General features: G+C 48.6%; 1 protein-coding gene across 1 annotated transcript in view; it reads left to right on the top strand.

Annotated features, from left to right (window-relative positions):
• MAP3K15 (mitogen-activated protein kinase kinase kinase 15) overlaps positions 1-16,768 on the top strand; it is a 157,096-nt gene extending 140,328 nt beyond the window's left edge. Inside the window, exons 18-28 of the mRNA XM_053578963.1 lie at positions 1,469-1,626; positions 5,491-5,674; positions 6,697-6,856; positions 8,169-8,343; positions 9,178-9,363; positions 10,388-10,493; positions 11,325-11,550; positions 14,177-14,289; positions 15,740-15,840; positions 16,059-16,135; positions 16,627-16,768. Coding sequence (XP_053434938.1) covers positions 1,469-1,626; positions 5,491-5,674; positions 6,697-6,856; positions 8,169-8,343; positions 9,178-9,363; positions 10,388-10,493; positions 11,325-11,550; positions 14,177-14,289; positions 15,740-15,840; positions 16,059-16,135; positions 16,627-16,708 — 1,568 coding nt within the window. The 3' untranslated portion in view covers positions 16,709-16,768. The remainder of the gene's footprint in view (positions 1-1,468; positions 1,627-5,490; positions 5,675-6,696; positions 6,857-8,168; positions 8,344-9,177; positions 9,364-10,387; positions 10,494-11,324; positions 11,551-14,176; positions 14,290-15,739; positions 15,841-16,058; positions 16,136-16,626) is intronic.
• The last annotated feature ends 41 nt before the right edge of the window (positions 16,769-16,809 follow it).

Raw genomic sequence — 16,809 nt, 5'->3', positions numbered from 1 at the left:
GATTAAAACTCAGGAAACTCTGCTTTGGTTGTGTGAGCTTGAAACAGGCCATTCCTTTCCCTGGTCATAAGTGCTCTACTCATGCTTGGCCAAGATCATCTCTGGGTTTGCTGTCTTCATTGAAACCCCTTTGCCAGCCCACTTCATTGGCTGGCACTCCCGTATGTCCTCGTTCCTCAGGCTGAGTTGCAAGGAGAACCAAAGATTTTACTCCAAATTCCTGATCAACCTCCCTGCTGCTATAGCGAATCACCACCTTCCTGGTGGCAACCTCTACTGGCTCATGACCCCCGGGAGAATGTCCAAAGGTAGGCCCTGGGGACATACAGCTTTACCTTGCTACTGCCTCCTTAGTTTGCCATACATCCTTGCTACTGCCTCCTTAGTTTGTCCCACACCATGCCCCTTGTTAAGATCACTGTCCACAAACTCATCCACTACTCTACACTCATGCACCTTTGCCCAAGCTCTTCCCCTTGCCTCGATTCCTCCCATCCCTTTGTCCATGTCTAGAACCTTCACAGTGGGAGTCTGCTTTGTTGACAACACCAGCTATTGCCCCTTTCAATGGAAGTCTGCTTTGTTAACAACACCAGCTATTGCCCCTTTGAATGGCTGTACCCAGGCTATTCCCTGCCAACGCCTGATCCTGGCAGGGGTGCTAAAAGCCATGTGGGACTCATCCAGTGGGCAGCTTTTGACCAGGGACTTCACAGTGGCCTGGCTAGACCTCTTGTGCCATCTGAGACTCATCCTATCTAATTCTTTCTTCTCCCTCCTTTCCCAGGTATTAGATCCACACCTTAGTCTGATGGCTCTCCCTGCCTGGCCTGCTCTGGACCCTTTTATCCTTCAGAGATGATCTTGGAGATTGAAATGGGTACAGCCATAGATTTCCCTGAGTTGAACCAGGCAGAATCAAGCACTTTCTCGTTAGTGTTCTTGTAGCTTTCTGTGTATGCCCCTGTCAGAGCACTTACCCCGTTCTACCGTCACTGCTGCCACCACTATCTGCCTGATTTCTCTACTAGGCAGCTCCCTAAGATCAGGCTCTATTTCTCACTTTCTGGATCCCTGTATCTGGCAGGCGGTGATATGTGCTTAGGGAACTGGGCTCATTTGTCCTTTGAAGGACTAAGCAATCCTCTTGATGGTCCGGACTGGTATTAAAAGAAGGCATGTTGCATGTCTCTGGTTAAAGAAAGATGCAGCCATATTATTTATGCATGGGACAAGGATCCATCTGCCATTAAAAAGGCAGTTCAGTTCACACACTTGTTTACTAAGGGTCTACTTTAGTTTTGTTTTGCTTTGAGATGGGGTCTGTCTGTGTTGCCCAGGCTGGCCTCCAACTCCTAGGCCCAAGTGATCCTTCCCCATCAGCCTCCTGAATGGCTAGGATTACAGGCCACTTAGTTTTTAAGCAACGTAGTGCCTGATAATCTTTGTTTCTTTGCTTTCCAAATAGGCACTCTGCAGTACATGGCCCCTGAGATTATCGATCAAGGACCTCGCGGGTATGGTGCCCCAGCAGATATCTGGTCCCTGGGCTGCACTATCATCGAGATGGCCACCAGCAGGCCCCCATTCCACGAGCTTGGGGAGCCACAGGCAGCGATGTTCAAAGTAAGACATGTTTGGTGATTTAGGTTGCTGGTGGTGAGGGAAATAGAATTAAAAAAAAAAAAAAACTCTCAATTCAGAAAACTTCTCCATAAAGATAAGGAGAGAAGGCAGAGTTTTAATATTGAATAAGCATTAAACCAAAATGTGAGGCATGTCACATGCCATCTGCTAAGATGGCAAAGGCAGAAATCCCAGTCGCATGGCCAAGTAGATATAACCTGTGACATCCATGCCCTCAAGGTAAGCAGAACAAGTCCTCAGGTGGGAGGGAATGACAGCACCCTTTGTCACTATAGCTCATCTTGGATTTACCTGGTAATTGGGGGGACCATTTGCAAACGAACTTCTCGTATCTTTAAGATAGGAAGTTAATTTGGAGGAAGGCCCAGTGAAGTTTGAAACCTCTCCTCCTATAGCAACTTGGAGAGAGAGGTGCTATGGTCTTTGATGATTACATTTCACAGAGGTGGCTACTGAGTTCTCATGGGAGATATTTCTGGCTCAAAAGGCTTATTTAGCTGTTAAAAAGATTTACATACATCTTAGAGACAGAGAAAGAACTTACAGTTATAAGTTCTCTAAGGGAAATGCTCTAATAAAAGGATGGGGCCCTCTTCCCTTACTTTCAGCAGGGAGAACTGGACCTTACTTTTCATTTGTATGTGCCCTTACACTGGGTAAGGCTCAAAGGCCATGTGTGATGTGTCTTTGGAGGACAGCTTTCTGCCTGCATTTTGAAGAGATGGGACTTTGGGTATCAGATGCTGTGTCCTTTGTCATTCTAGCAACCCTCCCAGGAAGGGCAGTCCAGGTGCTGAGGCCAATGTAGTGCAGGTTGACTGATATGAGCAGTGATTTTACTGGCGGGCAGTGGAAACCTTGGAAAAGGGACATGGTTGCTTGTGACCTCACAGGAAGCTGACACCAGGGCACCCCTGCGGCTTCTGGCTCCATGTATACTTGGAAACATAAAAGGGGCTCTATTGCAAAGAGTCTATTACCAGCACTAAACTTCCATGGAGGAATTTTAATTGTCTTGAGAGACTAGAGTCACAAAAGGCCAACTGGCCATTGCATATGAATGATGAGGCCATGGTGCATCAGTGTGCCTGATAGAATGCGATTCCAGAAACCTCTTCCCAGCTTTGCTGCCAAACGTGCAGCCTCATAGCCTACATCTGTCTCAGGCCCTCCAGCTCGGCCTCTTGGGAAGAAAGAGCTAAGGGGCATGAGCACAGATGTCTGCCCACCAAGCTGGGGGCAGTGCCTTCCATAGACTGGGAGTGCTTTGAGCTGTGGGCGCTCCTCAGCCTGCCAAGCCCCTGCAGAAGGTTCTAAGAGCTTCTTTCCCTCATATTACCTGCTCAGGCAGCTCTAAGGCCAAGACCTCAAGTCAAGAAGAGTCTTCTAATGCCAACTATCCCAACAGGATCCTGAACACTGGGGCTAGGAGACAGCAATGAACCTCAATGGGCCCAGTTGGGGCCATTGAACATTACCACCACAGGCTCAGAGAAAAACACTGGCTGCCTGAGAGCCATGGCTGGCTGCTTTCTGATCTGTGGTGACTTCCTGTGAAGTCACCAGCCAGCTGAGGGCTGTGACTTTCTCAGTTCATCCACAGGCGTGAGCGACTCCCCACCATCCTCTTCTTTCCTCCTGGTTTTGACTAGTTAGCAAATTAGCTGAACGAAGTCTTTGGAAATGTATTGACTTTCCTGGATGGTATATGAAGTCAGTTTTTATTGCAAATGAGAAAGTTTTTATTAAATAATGTCCCCTGTGTTATTTCTGGGATACGAGAATCCTTCAGAAAATTTTTAAGAAACTTCTGGGCAGTGTCTAAAACAAAGGGAAATGTTCTTGCCCCCTAGAGGACCGTTATGGGTTTGATTGTGTCACCCAAATGATACATGGAAGTCCTGATCCCCCCAGTACCTCAGAATGTGACCTTATTTGGAAATAGGGTCTCTACAGAGATAATCAAGTTAAAATGAGGCTCTCATCTAGTATGAGTGGTGGCCTTATTAAAAGGGGGACTTGGACACAGAGACAGACGTGCACGGGGATGGACACGGCAGGCAGAGGAGTGAGGGATGCAACTATCACATTCAGGCCACCGGGAGCAGAAGAGGCCAGGGAAGATTCTTTGTGGGCCTCCAAGGGGGCCTGGCTCTGCCAACACCTTGGCCTTGGCCTTCCAGCCTTTGGAACTAAGAGACAAGAAATGTCTGTTGTTTAAGCCACCCAGTTTGTGGCACTCTGCTGGGCAGCCCTAGGGACTAATGTAGGGAGCTTTGGGCTAACAGCAAAGCACCTTCAAAGGGGACGTCCTGGCCGGGTGAGCGTGCTGCCCACATTTGCTCTCTCTTTCGTGAGAGCCAGAGGAGCAGCTACCCCTTTCCTCCTTAAGTTCATCCTGAATTTTCATCTCTGCACCCCTACCTCCTGTGGCACTGCCGATGCAGCTCCCGACAGCTGCTCGGTGGAGGGGTGCCCCTGTTAACGCTCCCTGCACTTCAGATCAGGCCCAATGTTTTGTGTACTCCACATCCACAGTTCTTGAGCTGTCTGGCCTGGCCGTGAGGAGCAGTGTGATGGAGACAGCACGTATCCAGCTGGTCATGGGCCTTGGGGATGTGAAGTCGGGAGGCTCTGCAGTCTGCATTCAGCAGTCCCCGGGAGCACTGGAGACCTGGGAAGGGACATGCATCTGGGGGACAGAATGGCTTCCACCCCTGCGCTATTGTGCAGGCTTGGAAAAGACATGGGGAAGACCGTGAACCTTAAGGTGACAACTCCTAAGAAGAGAGAAAGCCACCCCTAACAGGAACAGTTATGCAAGACTTGTCATGGAAGCATGCTTGTGTCACAGATGTGACAGCTTAGAACCAACTCTTGTTCCACTGCAGGTCACAGGAGCAGAGGACCTTTAGCAGGACAACCATTAGCTGACCAGAAGTGGGAGCTAAAGCAGAAAATCTAGCAGGAGCCCTACCATGAAAAGGCAGTGTCCCCTCCCTCCGCCAGCTGTCCCTGTGTGGAGGGGCCATGGGTCTGCCTGTGCATGGGATAGTTACTTGGCTGTTACTTAACCGTCTCAAGGATTTATCTGTTCATGGTTTAGAGCTGGAGGTTGAGAATCTGGGCTGTAGACACATGAAGACCGAGAGGTGTGAGGGGTGTCTCTTGGGGAGTCTGTGTGTCAGGGAATGGGTAACAGATGCCTTTGAATGTCCTCAGGGGATATGCTACCCAAGGCTGTGGCCCAAGTCCTATCTCAGTTATCTTCTGCCCGTAGCAACAACCCCCCCACCAAAAAGAAAAACTTTAGAGGCTTGAAGCAATGGCTTTTTATTTGTCACAATTCTGTAGGTTGACTGTTAGCTCTTCCTCTGGCCTTACCTGGAGGTAGCTTGGGTGGTCAGAGAGGACCTCTCTACATGGCTGGGTGACAGGTAGGATGGCTGGGGTGTCCCCTTCACATGGTCCTCCTTCCTGGGCTTCTCCCCAGTGTGGTAGCCTCAGGGCTTAAGGAGACTGGAGCAGGGAACTACAAGGTCTCTGAAGGCCTAGGCTCTCAAACTGTCACAGTCCCACTTCTGTCACCACCTCACAAAGCAATCGCAAGAGGCCGGCCAGTATTCTAGGGTTGGGGAAATAGACCCCCGCCCTGTGGATGAGAGGAGCAAGAACAGAACGTTGCAAAAGGGTATGGACAGAGATGTGACTCGCTGGGGCTGTCGCGTTCTCTCTCCAGCCCCTCATGGGACAGCAGCTGCCGAGGGGCTTTGTGTTAAAGACAGGGCCACCTGGATGCCCACAAGCCTCACTGACGCATCCTTACCTCTCCCTTCAATGCAGGTGGGGATGTTTAAGATTCATCCTGAGATTCCAGAAGCCCTTTCAGCCGAAGCCAGAGCCTTCATTTTATCCTGCTTTGAGCCTGACCCCCACAAGCGTGTCACTGCCACTGACCTACTCAGAGAGGGTTTCTTAAGACAGGTGAACAAGGGCAAGAAGAACCGAATTGCCTTCAAGCCCTCAGGTGAGGGCTGCCTGGGCAGCGGGGGTGACACCCTAGTTTGGTGAATGCCTGGGTCCCTGGCTCCTCTGTCACTCTCCAGAGTGCTGGGGTGCCTGTTTTTGTGAAGAATGGTAGGGATTGCACAGTGGGTTTGGAGGTTGTCAAGGCCCAACCAACAGGCCAGGTATGGTGGCTCACGCCTGTAATCCTAGCACTCTGGGAGGCGGAGGCGGAGGCGGGTGGATTGCTTGAGCTCAGGAGTTTGAGACCAGCCTGAGCAAGAATGAGGCTAGAAATAGCCAGGTGTTGTGGTGGGCGCCTGTAGTCCCAGCTACTTGGGAGGCTGAGGCAAGAGGATCCCTTGAGCCTAAGGGTTTGAAGTTGCTGTGAGGTATGATGCCACAGTACTCTACCCAGGGGTGACAAAAAAAAAATCCAACATATAAACATCTCTCAATTTCCTGACAGATGTAGAGGGAGCCTGACAGATGACAGTGACCCAACCCCCCTTTGTTAAAGTGTCTCCCTAGGGATTAGGAAGAGCAGGGAAGTGTGAGGTGCCTGGCTGGGATTTTGTGTCTTCCCAAGTGCAGAGTCTGGGGCTTCATTTTCGGAGCCAGGCCTGTCATCCTGTGTGACCCTGACCTTAATTAAAATGTGAGTCAGGGAGGTTAGCCTGTGGTGGCTGTCCTGCAGGCCACCAAAGCCCAGTGACAACATGGTAAGTCCTTATTGGCAATGACAAAAGAGTGGCTTCTGAAAAGGAAACTGCTTGTCCTCCTTTCCCTGGTATAGATGTGGGCTGGGAGCCAGGACAGAGTGGTGCAGCAACTTGCTCTGCAGAGTGTGACCTCAACTCTCTGCCTCTTGAGTAGAAAGGCATTTGGGGCCCTCCAAGGCCCTGTTTCCCAGGATCAGGGTAATTGCTGGCACCACCTGATTAGAGCAGTACAGGCTACCTGGGCCTGAGGGGCCACCAGAGGCTCAGCTCCCTCCCTGTCCCCCACTGAACCTCCCCTTTGCACCTGGCTGTCCCCTGATAGAGGGTGCCCATGGTGCGGTCCTGGCCCTACCCTCGTCGGGGGAGCCCACAGGCAGCAGCAGCAGTGAGCACAGCTCGGTCTCCCCAGACTCGGATGCCCAGCCTGACGCGTTCTTTGAGAGGGCCCAGGTGTCCAAGCACCAGCTCAGCCACCTTTTCAGGTATTCTGGTCCGTCCCTCTGCTGTCTCCTGGATGTGAGGGTGCTGGTGCTCCTGAGTAGTAGAATGCCCCCAGGTCAAAACCAGATGGCCACCAAGGGCTCTTTCTGCCTTCCTGCAGGGTCCTGTCCAAGCAAAAAGGGCATTCTGTTCCCTGGCTGTCCCCCGTCTCCTCCCTCCCTCCTCCTACCTCCTTTCCCCTCCCACTCCCTCCCTCCTCCTACCCCCTTTCCCCTCCCACTCCCTCCTTCCTCCCTCCCCTCCTCCCAACAGTGGGTTTGGAGGTTGTCAAGACCCAACCAACAGGCCAGGTATGATGGCTCATGCCTGTAATCCTAGCACTCCAGGAGGCCGAGGCGGGTGGATTGCTTGAGCTTAGAAGTTTGAGACCAGCCTGAGCAAGAGCAAGGCTAAAAATAGCCAGGCGTTGTGGTGGGTGCCTATACTCCCAGGAGTCCCGGCTGTTGTGATGGGTGCCTCCCCCTTCACCTTCCCCCCTCCTCCTCTTCCCCCTCCCCCTTCCCCCTCCCCCTTCCCCCTCCCCCTTTCCCCTCCCCCTTTCCCCTCCCCCTTTCCCCTCCCCCTTTCCTCCTTCCCCTTCCCTCCCTCCTCCTCCTCCTACCCCTACCCCTCCCCTTCCCTCCCTCCTCCTCCTACCCCTCCCCCTTTCCCTCCCCCTTCCCCTCCCCCTTCCCCTTTCCCCTCCCCCTTTCCCTCTTCCCCTTTCCCTTTCCCCTCCCCCTCCTCCTCTCCCCCTGCCCCCTTTCCCCTCCCCTTCCTCCTCCCCATCCCTTCCCCCTCCCCCTTCCCCCTCCCCCTTTCCCCTCCCCTTCTCCCCATCCCTTCCCCCTCCCCCTCCCCCCCCTCCCCCTCCCCCTCCCCCTTTCCCTCCCCCTTTCCCCCTCTCCCTTCCCCCTCCCCATTCTCCCTTTCTCCCTTCCTCCACCCCCTCCCCCCGAGTCCCCTTTCCCCTCACTCCCCTTTCCCCTCACTCCTCTTTTTCCTCCTCTTTCCTCTTCTCTTCTCTCACCCCTTCCTGCTTGTCCCCTCCTTTCCCTTCCCCCTTTATTTTCTCCCCCGGGGGGCCCTCCCCCCTTCCTCCTCCTGCAGCACCAGTACCCTGGTACCGTGGGAGTTAGACACTACAGCTCTGTCCTTCCCACAGTCTCATCTTCCTGAGAGGGGGGACTATGGGCACTGCAGGGAATACAACATTGTAGCCACTCATAGCCCTCCCCCATGTTCTAATACTGTATTCTTCCTGGAGATAGTGCTCCTGGACTTATGGGGATTGTCACATGTGTCTGTCCCCAGTGTTCCGGATGAGAGCTTGGCTTCAGAAGACCGGAGCACAAACTTGTCCCCAGAGGACAGGGACCCAGGCCTCTTCCTGCTGCGCAAGGACAGTGAGCGCCGTGCCATCCTATATAAGATCCTTTGGGAGGAACAGAACCAGGTGGCTTCCAACCTGCAGGAGTGTGTGGCCCAGGTATGGGTGGGGGAGGCACCTGCTGGTCTCTCCCCATTGGCTAGATCTCAGTCCCCAAACAGGCCGCAATACGGACCTCGGTTCCTGCTACCCTGAAACATTTGGATAGGTACAGTGATCACTGCAAGCATTTCCCAATGTCCTTCCCATCGTCAACAAAACAAAAGAAAATACAAAGAAGAAAAAAAAACCCGCTGGCCTGAAACAGGAAATTTACAGACATGGGGTGATTCCAGGCATTTATGGGGCAGTCCTGCCCCCTGGTGGAAAGCCAGACAGATGGCAGCAGAGAGTCCGAAGGGCCTGGAGCCTTCTCTCCTGCCAAGCAGGGTTTGAACCCTGGAATTAACTCTCAGCTGTAGGGCACACTAGAGCTACCCTCAGAAGCTGGGAAAACAGCCACTTTAGGGAGAATGGTTATGTAGGAAAACATCTGAGTTTTAACTAGGACACTACTGGTAGGCTGATCCTCCCTCCTTCATTGTTCATGGGAGGGAGGATGTTCATTGGGGGTGGGACAGGTCCTTTTAGGAGGAAGCTGCTGTCCCCCCCTGTGCTATGCCTCTGACAAGGTTCATTGATGGAGCCCTTTCAAGGGGTTAAACAGAGGTGAGACCATTCACAGAGGGGCTTGAAGTTGTGAGGGTGTGTGAAGAAGGGGGCAGAAGACCCCGACAGGAAAGAGATAGAATTCCAGGAACAAGCAGAGACCTCTTTCTTCCCCTGGGAATCCAGTTTCCTCAGCAAATGGAGAATAGTTTCCCATGATACATTTTGAGTTTTCTACCCCTGTCTCTGACTCACTCAGTGAAAATGATGTGTGTGTCTCGTCAGAGTTCAGAAGAGCTGCATCTCTCAGTTGGCCACATCAAGCAAATAATTGGGATCCTGAGGGACTTCATCCGCTCCCCAGAGCACAGGGTGATGGCGTCCACCATATCAAAGCTCAAGGTGGACCTGGACTTTGACAGCTCATCCATCAGCCAGATTCACCTGGTACTGTTTGGATTTCAGGATGCCGTAAGTACTTCATCTGGCCCTAAAGAACATGCCAGACGTGAAATGGGATTCATTTACCGCCTTCTCCTATGCCCGTATATCTTCTCATTGTTAACACCTGAATCCAGAGTTTCCTCCTTCTAGATGAGGGTTTTTCAACCTTTTTTTTTAATCTCATGGCACACTTGAACCTATAGTTAAACTTTAACACTTACGTTCTCTTGATCCAAAAGAAGAGTGAAAAAAAAGAATACACTTTTTGTGCTTTAAACTTCTTTTGAAAATAATCTTTAAAAAAATTTTTTTTTAATTAATGATCTTTAGAATTTTGCGGCACATGGGTTGAAAAATCACTGTTCTAGATGCTGAGTACATAGGTACAGGAAATGTCATCTGGGTGAAGGGGCTGATTGCATTTGGATACCATGAGCATAGGATTTGGGAACATGTGGCATCTGCCAGCAGAGTAAGTGTGGGGTTTACACCTGTATCTGCCAAAATGGATGGGAGTTCCTCCAGGCCTGAGACCACATCTGTCCCAAGCCTCCCAGGCAGAGCCAGCTTGTCATTTCGTAGGTCTCAGTACATGCTCATTGAGGAAGCAATGAAGAGGCCCAGTGAGGTTGACCTGACCACAGTATCTACCTTCTAGACCAGGGGTCCTCAAACTTTTTAAACAGGGGGCCAGTTCACTGTCCCTCAGACCGTTGGAGGGCCGGACTATAGTTTAAACAAAAAAACTATGAACAAGTTCCTATGCACACTGCACATATCTTATTTTGAAGTAAAAAACAAAATGGGAACAAATACAATTCACACCGCTTCATGTGGCCTGTGGGCCGCAGTTTGAGGACGCCTGTTCTAGATCCTAGCAGGATTTAGAGAAAGACTCAATTCAGAAGAAACTATGTCAGGGAGAACCCCCAGGGCAACATGGGCTACCACTTTATCTCAGGAAGAGTAGACGCAAAGGAGAATAGTAAGAACTAATATTTCTTAAAAATGCAGTGGACTAGAAATATGGATTGTCAAGATTTTTTTTTAGGTAAATAAAATTTTGAGGAACCACTTAATTAGGCCCCACTGGATGTTCGCAATGGACAATATCATCCGCCGAGCAGTGCAGGCCGCGGTCACCATTCTCATTCCAGGTAAGTATAGTCAAGGTCACCTTCATGCTATGGAAAAGAAAAGAAATACCCTCTGTATTCAAACGTTGCTTTCTCTTAGCTATATACGTCCTTGCAGTGAATGCTGTCACAGATCTAGAGCTAAGATTCTGTGATTCTAAGAATATCTCATGGGGCTAATGTACCTGTTCCCTCAGCAGAATGAAGGTGATTGCACATGGGCTAAACTCATGATCTAAAAAGGGAGCACTGAGCCCCAAGGGCAAGGACCTCCCATCCCCCGGCGTCCACTTGAGTGTGTACGTTCAAGAATGCTTATTGGGTAGTTGACAATGTAGCGTCGTGGTTTCCTCTCTCAGAATCATCACGTGGTAGTCATAGCAATCTTTGGCTTTTGTAGACTTTTTGAAATGTTAGAGCAGCTTAATACCAAAGTTGATTTCTCCTCTTGTGGTGAATTTTCCCTGTGAAGGGAGGTTTGGAAACCATTTTGTCGCCATCACCGCCCACCTTGCCCTTGGCCCCTTGCTGGGTGGCTTCTGCCTTTTCTCCTAGAAGTGCTCTAGCCCAGGTGCAGCTGCCAGGCCAGGCTTAGGAAACCTCAGAACCAGATTACTGTCCCGCTCCCAGCATGTGCCTGGCTAACTTACCATCTTTAAGCCTTGGTTTCTTCATCCTTAAGTGGGGTGGTGATTTCTACACTGCAGAGACAGTCAGCAGTCCCCTGAAGGAGTGGCACATTGGTGGGACTGGCCTCCGAATGGCCTAGTTTGCTGGCACTGGGCCTCAGCTACACAAGTCCCCACCTTGTTGAAATGCTATCTTGCTGTGGTCATTTCTTTGATTTCACAGAGCTCCAAGTCCACTTTGAGCCTGCCTCTGAGACTGAAGGGGCAGAGAAGGACTTAGATGAGGTGGAAGAGGACTATCCCCCGGCAACCCTGCCCGGCAGTGAAGCACCCATCACCTGTGGGAAGACCAGGCCCAGGTCAGTGGTGGTCCAGGAGGCTCTGCCCCACCAGCGCCACCAGCAGCACCTGAACCTCCAACTAGGCCAGCTCAGACAGGAGACCAACAGGTAATGACTTTCTGGGCCCTCCACCTGGAACAGGTGTAAGACAGTAACTTTGAACCAACAAGACACTTGGTTTGATTATTGTGTGCCTCACCTAAGACTTAGGAAAAAGCATCATCAATGAACAGGGCAAGGGCATATTCTCAGCTCAGAGAGGTATAGTGCCTTGCCTCAGGCTGCACAGAAATTAGCCATATGAAAGGCGGCAGCAGCAGCATCTCTTGTGTTCTTTCTCTGGCTCTTCACCAAGAGGGGGCCCCTGACATGGTGTGTGGGTCCCACAGGCTCAGCAGTGGACGTTGGTAACCTGCCCCTACAGGTGTAGCAGCGTTGGGTATTGGTTAACACTTCATCAGTGGATGTGTCCCATAAGCTTGACCCTGACAAAGTTAGCCCTCTTGTCTTCAGTTTCCTGTGATCTGTCGTTCCTGAGGTAGACCTTAGTAGACAGACCTCCCAACCAGGAGACCTTGGCACAACCACGTTACCCCAAGCACATTTATCTGTTTTGTTCACATCCTGGCATATAGTAGGTGCTCAGTAAATATGTTAAGTGAATAAAATGATTCCCATTTCCTCTGGAGTATCACATTAATCACTGGGCTTTTTAAAATGTAATCCAAAGCTATAGCAAACTAGGTGGTCCTTGTTCCAGATGCTGCCTGCCACATGATCACTGGTAATGCTCATTACTATTTAATAGGAGATAAGGTGCCAGGTACTTATTTGGATGACATTGTATCCACTCTCAGGGATCTCTCAAGTTCAATCTTAGGTGGATCTAATCATTTCTTTTTTTAAAAGACCTGGAGTTTTAGTTAAATGGTAATGGTGACAAGATTTTGAAAGTTTTACGGATATGATAAATGATAGTTGATAGTAATACTTAGCATTTCTTTAAAATTTCTCAAGATTTATGCTCACCAAATTCATAAAATGGTATGTATGGCTTCAAAGATATTATTCCTTTCCACTGCTGAGGGTCATTGTGTTATTTTCCAGTCTCGACAGAAAAAGGACTTGGTTAATCAGCAGCTTGCATGCTTATGTGAGTGGTGGGCTCCTTCTCAGACTGCCTGGCCTTATGGTACAAGATACCTTGGCTGAGTGGCAGTTGGGCAGAGCTGAAAGATGGCACCTATTTGAAAGAATGATGTGGCTGTCCCTAAGAATGACAGTCTTGAGAGCCCTTTCCACTAGCTGGGCCCAGGCACAAGCCACAATTGTCTCCTCCACTACCACAGAAAGAGGACTTCTTGAGACAGGACAAAGGGAGGCAGGTGTAGGGTAGGAAAGGATTTCATATTTGCTGAGTTGCTAGCATTTTCTCTTTGCTGTCCTGCTGGGGCAGAAGTGTTTGCCTCACCCCACCCCACTTTGCATCCAGATGTTCTCATCTTTCTCAGGGCAACTTTAATAATTTAAATAAAGCTTAGTCCCTATGTCCCCAGGTTCACCAGCATGGATCATATAACTGAATTAAAGGAACATACTGTAAAAAAAATGAATGAATCCCATATACTAGGTATGAGAAAACAAAGCAAGCCAGCCCTCGTCCCCTCCCCCCGCCATGCCACCCTTTAGCTGGCATGTGCAGACTTAGAAGCTGTGCCAAGCCCTGTCTTTCTTGCCCATGAGAAACTACAAACAAGATTGGGTGTTAGCAGATGGTCATGATGGGAAGAGCCCAACCTGTGTGACTCTGGGCAAATTAATTATTCTGTGCCTCTGTTATCTCAGCTCCAAAACTGGGGTTTTAAAAAAGGATACTCATTTCCTAAAAGTACTCTTAAGTCTTGGGAACTTAATCCATGAAAAGTGTTCAGCACAGTCCTGGGTTCTGTGTAGGAAGTACTCAGTAAATACTAGCAGTGTCATTCCGCCCAACCTGCAGAACAGTGCTTCTCATTGTCCCTCCTCTGCCCCAGGTGCTACACCAGAAGCAGGGGCTTCTGTTCCCTTGGTTTAGTTCCCACCTAACCATTAGGGAGACAAGTTTAAATAATCAGATCAAGTTATCTTTTGGCTCATGATACATTTTTTTGAGACAAAACATAGTCTATTCAGGCTGCTATAACAAAATACCATAGACTGAGTGGCTTATAAACAACAGAACTTTATTTCTCACGGCTCTGGAGACTGGGAAGTCCAAGATCAAGGTGCCAGTAGATTTGTGTCTGGTGAGGGCTCACTCTACCTGGTTTATAGATGGCTGTCTTCACACTTTGTGCTCACATGGTGGAAGGGATGAGGGAGTCTCTGGGGTCTCTTTCCATCAGATCATTAATCTCATCTGACCTCCCCATCGTCTTAATACCCTCATTTTGGGTAGTGAATGTGAATGTCGGCAGGACACATGACATATGAATGTCGGCAGGACACAAAGTCCATTGCAAAAATATACCCAAGCACTGGTCTTTGTTGTTGATGAGAGGAAAAACACAAGGAATGTTCTCCTATAGAAGCTGAAATCTGATTCACAGAACTCTGAAGAAAACACATTTGCTTCCCTTTTTAGGCTGACTGTTGGGCTTGTGCTAGTTTTCTTTCTTGAATGTGCAACAGATGTTTGAGTTAAACTGAATGGTGTTAAGCTCTATCTGGATGATAGCTTTTTTCTTTTAATCAGACTTTTGGAACATTTAGTTCAAAAAGAAAAAGAATACCAGAATCTTCTACGGCAAACTCTAGAACAGAAAACTCAAGAATTACATCACCTTCAGTTACAATTCAAATCTAATGGTGAGTCAGATTCTACTTTCTCTAATGTGTATGAGAGAGGCTATTTAAATTCTGGCGAATATTCTACTCAGCTTCGAAGAAATTGAAGCTTATCTTCTACTAAACCAGGACTCCAGTAGATTCTGGAGCATTAAATAATAAAAAGGAACTACTGACACATTCAACTTTGAGGAGTTGCAAACATGGTATGCTATGTTAAGTGAAAGAGCCAGATTCAAAGGCTACATACCATGATTACAGAAAATGCAAAACTATTGGGACAGGGAGGGCAGGGAACCAATTACAAAGGACCCATGAGGGTTTCTGGGAGTGATGGCAATTTCTGTATCTCATGTTTGGTGGTGGTTATGCAACTGTGTCTCACTTCACACAACACTGTATACCTAAAACAATTTCTGGTTTACTCAGAAATTATAACTTAGTAAACCTAACTTAGTCATCTTGTGCCACTCAGAAAAAAGCTCCCTCTTGGAATGTAAAATCTCAGTACTATAACCTATTTCTTCATCTGATTTCCAGTGCAGGTAGGGATATGATTTTTTTTTTTTTTTTGTAGAGACAGTCTCACTTTGTTGCCCTCGGTAGAGTGCTATGGCATCACAGCTCACGGCAACCTCCAACTCCAACTCCTGGGCTTAGGCGATTCTCTTGCCTCGGCCTCCTGAGTAGCTGGGACTACAGAAGCCTGTGGGATAGGATTCTTTTTTTTTTTTTGTAGAGACAGAGTCTCACTTTATGGCCCTCGGTAGAGTGCCATGGCCTCACACAGCTCACAGCAATCTCCAACTCCTGGGCTTAAGCGATTCTCTTGCCTCAGCCTCCCGAGTAGCTGGGACTACAGGCGCCCGCCACAATGCCCGGCTATTTTTTGGTTGCAGTTTGGCAGGGGCAGGGTTTGAACCCGTCACCCTCGGTATATGGGGCCGGTGCCTTCCCGACTGAGCCACAGGCGCCGCCCGGGATAGGATTCTTAATAAAGACAGGAATAAGAGATCAGGAGCAATGGCTTATGCCTGCAATCCCAGCACTCTGGGAGGCCAAGGCAGGTGGATCGCTTGAGCTTACAAGTTCAAGACCAGCCTGAGCAGGCTTGAAACCCCATCCGTACTAAAAGCAAAAACTAGCCAGTGGTTGTGGTGGGAGGCTGAGGCAAGAGAATCACTTGAGCCCAAGAGTTTGAGGTTGCTATGAGCTATGATGCCACAGGTCTATACCCAGAGTGAGACAGGAATAAGCTTTTAAAGTGACAGAGAAATAATAAGGAAGGATGATTCTACTATCTGGAAGGTAAATCTAAGAATTAGGAATAATATGTTATTAGAGCAGCTGATACAATTTTAATTCATCTTTTCATATCACATTTACATTCTGGAATAGTTTATTAATCCAATTACTTTTGAAGTCTTATGGTGAGACATTAATATACAAGAAAACAACTTCCTAATTGCAGATATTACAGAGAACCCAGCACCCCCCCATGGGCAGAGAGCAGATAAAGAGCTTATAGACTGGCTGCAGATGCAAGGAGCAGATACAAATACGATTGAAAAGGTAACTGTATAACCAATTAAGACAACTCCTATGCTACTGTTAACACATTAACTGCCATGTGAGTTGTATTTAACTTATGCTAGTTTGGAGCCCAGGGCCTTATGAAGCATATATAACTCATATATCTCTTGACCTAATACAACACCATGGCCCCAAGGCAAAAATTATTTTCCTAGGGTGGCAGTCACTTAGTTCTGTTTATTTGATCTTTGTTTCAGATTGTCAAAGAGGGTTATACACTTTCTGATATTCTTAATGATATCACTAAAGAAGATCTCAGATACCTTCGACTACGGTGAGTGCCTCAAAACAACTTGTGTACTAGAACATTGTTTTTACTTCTTACAGATGAACTTGCTTTAAAATGAAATAGTAGAAGAAAAAGGGTTGGCTGTCCTTCCAAACTCTAGGATTCTGCCAGGTTCAAGTTAGGGAAAAAGCTGAGGTGTAGTATCCACTGAAGGCCAGAATGCCCCGATCCCTCACTGGGAGAGGGATGGCTGGAAGTGCCAGTGGACGCTAGACCCCCCCACCCTTCCTTTAAACTGTATTGTCCTTCCTATATCACTTGAAATAGCCCTCGAGAGGTAGGTTTATCTCAGGTCATGTCCTACCACTGCTGTCACCTCCATGGATAAAGAGAACATTTTAATTACACCAAGGACTGCATTTTGACAAATCCACATTATATAACTTTTACCATAAGGACTCCTAAAGAAGTATTTTATGGTGTTGGTTTGAAGATTTCCTCTGACTCTAAAGACAACTCTTTTCTTTGTTTCATAGTGGTGGTCTCCTCTGTAGGCTCTGGAATGCAGTCTCCCAGTACAGAAGAAGGGCTCAGGAGTCCTCAGCAACCAAAGATTAGGTTTACTGACAATCAGCTCAGCCAGGGCACAGAGTGGGCAAATATGCTACATCGATTGTTAAAGCTTCTGTTAACATACCTGAAATTACTATTGTTCAATT

Source organism: Nycticebus coucang, chromosome X (genome assembly GCF_027406575.1).
Source record: "Nycticebus coucang isolate mNycCou1 chromosome X, mNycCou1.pri, whole genome shotgun sequence".
Lineage (NCBI taxonomy): Eukaryota > Metazoa > Chordata > Mammalia > Primates > Lorisidae > Nycticebus > Nycticebus coucang.
Note: the sequence above shows the minus strand (reverse complement) of the source record. Positions and strands in the feature narration are given on the sequence as shown.